This window comes from Rhinopithecus bieti, unplaced genomic scaffold (assembly GCF_001698545.2).
Source record: "Rhinopithecus bieti isolate Rb0 unplaced genomic scaffold, ASM169854v2 scaffold_9899, whole genome shotgun sequence".
NCBI lineage: Eukaryota > Metazoa > Chordata > Mammalia > Primates > Cercopithecidae > Rhinopithecus > Rhinopithecus bieti.
Window position 1 is genome coordinate 1,496,157 of NW_016806979.1, and position 4,145 is coordinate 1,500,301.

Consider the following 4,145-nt stretch of genomic DNA (forward strand, 5'->3'; position numbering starts at 1 on the left):
AGGGTCGCGAGCGCGCGGGGGTGGCGCGGGCGGGGCCGTTGGGAGGCGGTGCGGGCTGGGGCCGGGGCCCCACGTGTCCCTGCCGGGCGGGCCAATAGGCGCCCGGCTTTCGGAAAGATCGCCATATATGGACATGTTCTGGGGCCGCGCGCGCCGCCGGGCCGCGCGGGCGCGCCGCTCCCGCTTAAATAGTGGCGGGGGAGGCTGCGGACGGTCTCAGTCGCCGCCGTCAGCTCGCGCACCTTGTTCTCCTGCCGCTCACCCGTCCTACTCCTCCGCCGGTAAGCGCCCCGCCCCGGGGCCTGAGCTGGACGTCTCACGCCTGCGCCTCTCGACCCTGGCCGGCCTTGCTTTCAGCTGCGGAGGCCTCGCCGCGCCTTCACCGGGAACAAAAGGCGGGGTGGGCCGGGCCGGGCGGACTGGGGCTGGGCGGGGGGGGTCCAGGGCGGGGCCCGGCCGCAGTGCAGAGTCCCGAGCCGCGGGCGTCATGTAAAAGTCGCGGCCGCTGGTTTTAGGGGGTTGCGGTCTTGGAGGCTTGTGTCTCTGGGGCTGGGGCAGAGCTGACTCTCCTCCGCGGAGCGACGTTAGTTGGCTGCGGGACTTGTCTTCGAGAGGCGCCCGCCTGCATCCGCCTTTTCCCGGGCAGGTCGCAATGGAAGAAGAGATCGCCGCGCTGGTCATTGACAATGGCTCCGGCATGTGCAAAGCTGGCTTTGCTGGGGACGATGCACCCCGAGCCGTGTTTCCCTCCATCGTCGGGCGTCCCCGACACCAGGTGAGTGGAGGGCGCCGCGGGGCTCCTGGGTTCTGCGCTGCGGGGTGGGCTCGGTGCCGCCGACGAGGCTGACGGGTCAATCCCTGCAGGGCGTGATGGTGGGCATGGGCCAGAAGGACTCCTACGTGGGTGACGAGGCCCAGAGCAAGCGCGGCATCTTGACCCTGAAGTACCCTATCGAGCATGGCATTGTCACCAACTGGGATGACATGGAGAAAATCTGGCACCATACTTTCTACAATGAGTTGCGCGTGGCCCCAGAGGAGCACCCGGTGCTGCTGACCGAGGCCCCCCTGAACCCTAAGGCCAACAGAGAGAAGATGACTCAGGTGGGGCTCGGCTGACGCCCGCGCTCCCGTTGTTTCCCTTGTCATTTTCTGCCTAGCTTGATTTCTGACATTTAAGTGTTTCTTTCGCTGTTCCAGGCTCTGTTCCTCTCCCGGCATTTCCTCCCTGAAGTCTCCAGGTTTCTCATTTGGTTTCTGCCTGCGTTCTTTTCTTTTCTTCACACATCACACTGGCATGCGGCATGTTGTGGCGTGTGAGCATGGGGTGGCCGTGGGTCTCTGTCCTTGATAAAGCCGTTCCTTGTTCCTCCTCAGATTATGTTTGAGACCTTCAACACCCCGGCCATGTACGTGGCCATCCAGGCCGTGCTGTCCCTCTACGCCTCTGGGCGCACCACTGGCATTGTCATGGACTCTGGAGACGGGGTCACCCACACGGTGCCCATCTATGAGGGCTACGCTCTCCCCCACGCCATCCTGCGTCTGGACCTGGCTGGCCGGGACCTGACCGACTACCTCATGAAGATCCTCACCGAGCGTGGCTACAGCTTCACCACCACCGCCGAGCGGGAAATTGTGCGCGACATCAAGGAGAAGCTGTGCTACGTCGCCCTGGACTTCGAGCAGGAGATGGCCACCGCCGCATCGTCCTCTTCCCTGGAGAAGAGCTACGAGCTGCCTGATGGCCAGGTCATCACCATCGGCAATGAGCGGTTCCGGTGTCCGGAGGCATTGTTCCAGCCTTCTTTCCTGGGTAGGTGTTGTGAGCTAAAGTTTTCTTCTCTTTTCATCCTGGGCAACTCAGCACCACTAAGGGAGGGCTTTGTCCCCTAGGCATGGAATCTTGCGGCATCCACGAGACCACCTTCAACTCCATCATGAAGTGTGACGTGGACATCCGCAAAGACCTGTATGCCAACACGGTGCTGTCTGGCGGTACCACCATGTACCCAGGCATTGCCGACAGGATGCAGAAAGAGATCACTGCCCTGGCACCCAGCACCATGAAGATCAAGGTGAGTCGAGGGGTTGGTGGCCTTCTGCCTGGCTCTGGAGGCCGGACTGGGGGCGCTGTGTGAGCTGAAGCCATGCCTGGCTGTCTTTGCAGATCATCGCACCCCCAGAACGCAAGTACTCAGTGTGGATCGGTGGCTCCATCTTGGCCTCACTGTCCACCTTCCAGCAGATGTGGATTAGCAAGCAGGAGTACGACGAGTCGGGCCCCTCCATCGTCCATCGCAAATGCTTCTAAATGGACTGAGCAGATGCGTAGCATTTGCTGCATGGGTTAATTCAGAAGTATAAATTTGCCCTTGGCAAATGCATACACCTCATGCTAGCCTCACGAAACTGGAATAAGCCTTCGAAAAGAAATTGTCCTTGAAGCTTGTATCTGATATCAGCACTGGATTGTAGAACTTGTTGCTGATTTTGACCGTGTATTCAAGTTAACTGTTCCCCTTGGTATTTGTTTAATACCCTGTACATATCTTTGAGTTCAACCTTTAGTACATGTGGCTTGGTCACTTCGTGGCTGAGGTAAGAACGTTCTTGTGGAAGACAAGTCTGTGGCTTTGGTGAGTCTGCGTGGCCAGCAGTCTCTGATCTGTGCAGGGTATTAATGTGTCAGGGCTTGAGTGTTCTGGGATTTCTCTAGAGGCTGGCAAGGGCTCCTGAACCAGTTTCTGCCCTGCCAGTCTGTCAGGGTTGGAAAGTCCAAGCCATAGGACCCAGTTTTCTTAGCTGACGTTTCCTGCCAGAACACCGTGGGCTGTTACTTGCCTTGAGTTGGAAGCGGTTTGCATTTACACCTGTAAATGTATTCATCCTTTTAATTTATGTAAGGTTTTTTTGTACGCAATTCTCAATTCTTTAAAGAGATGACAACAAATTTTGGTTTTCTACTGTTATGTGAGAACATTAGGCCCCAGCAACACGTCATTGTGTAAGGAAAAATAAAAGTGCTGCCGTAAACAGATGACTGGCTCCTGTTTTGGGAAAGTAGCAAGTGGGCTGGGCAAGACAGACCCGGAAGGATTGGGTGGTCTGGGGTGGGGAAAGGTGCTGCTCATCTTGGCTTCATGAACTGATGAGAAAATGGCTTGCAATAATTTGAAGTTCAGTTTCTTCCAAACCGAAAGTGCAAGAAGAAGGCAGCCTAGTGAGTTTGGGTGTCGGGAATTACTGAGGCAGCATCATAAACAAGGCTGGGAAGGAAGTCCTGAGAGGGCTTTTCCGTTTTGGGAAAACTAGATAACTTAGTGACATCTTGGGTAAATATTTGGCATAAAACTGCAGGGGCCTTCCTAGCAGCTTCCCCCCAGCCCTCAGGTGGACACGGGGTATGAGATAGTTTCATTTTGTGTCAAGAGTGCAGCAGTCATGGAGTTGGCTCATTACTGAATTCTGGAACTCAGTATCTGCAACACCTGGTGTAAGTGGCTCTGCGAGTTCCCTTTGTACTTTGAGCTTTTCTGCCCGCATTGCCAGGGGCGATCCTCTGTCGTTGAGATTGGGAGTCCAATGCATAGCTCCTCTAAACTGCTTACAGCTGCAGAATAGTCATTTGGAGGTTGGGTCAGGGAAGGGAGATTACCAATTGAAAAATGTTCTTCCAAAACTATTTCATGTTAAGTCGGGTCAAGGGATTATTTCTGCTGTTGGGAGGTAGATTTTACCGAGGCAGAGGTAGTGGTGCTTCCTAGCTCCCCTCCGATACGGGGTTGGGGAGAGGAGGCACTCAAGCTGGGTGGGGGTGGAGGCAGGCATGACAAATGACAAGTTTCCCCAGCTCCAGGCTCCCACCCTACTTAGTTCTGTGACCTCACATAACAGCATGACTCTTCTCAGGGACTAATACCTGCAAAAAACAGAAATTCTCTTTGTCCTGTGAACCATTGAACTTACAGAACAAACTAAGAGATGCTCATGGACACTGAGCATCAGCAAATGCACATTAAAACAGATGCCAGTTTATATCAGATGATCAGAAATCAGGAGACGGGTAGTTGTGAGCATTGGCCAGGGCACAGGGACCAGGGACAGCCACGCATTCTCCAGGCGTTGAAAGCTGCAGCTCTTCT

General features: G+C 55.5%; 1 protein-coding gene across 1 annotated transcript; it reads left to right on the forward strand.

The window, feature by feature from the left end:
• The first annotated feature begins 173 nt into the window (after positions 1–173).
• On the forward strand, positions 174–3,040 carry ACTG1 (actin gamma 1). Its single transcript, XM_017879280.1, has 6 exons — positions 174–281; positions 647–775; positions 865–1,104; positions 1,378–1,816; positions 1,897–2,078; positions 2,171–3,040. Exons 2-6 carry the CDS (start codon positions 653–655, stop codon positions 2,312–2,314), a joined length of 1,128 nt encoding a protein of 375 aa, XP_017734769.1. The 5' UTR covers positions 174–281; positions 647–652; the 3' UTR covers positions 2,315–3,040.
• Positions 3,041–4,145: the final 1,105 nt, after the last annotated feature.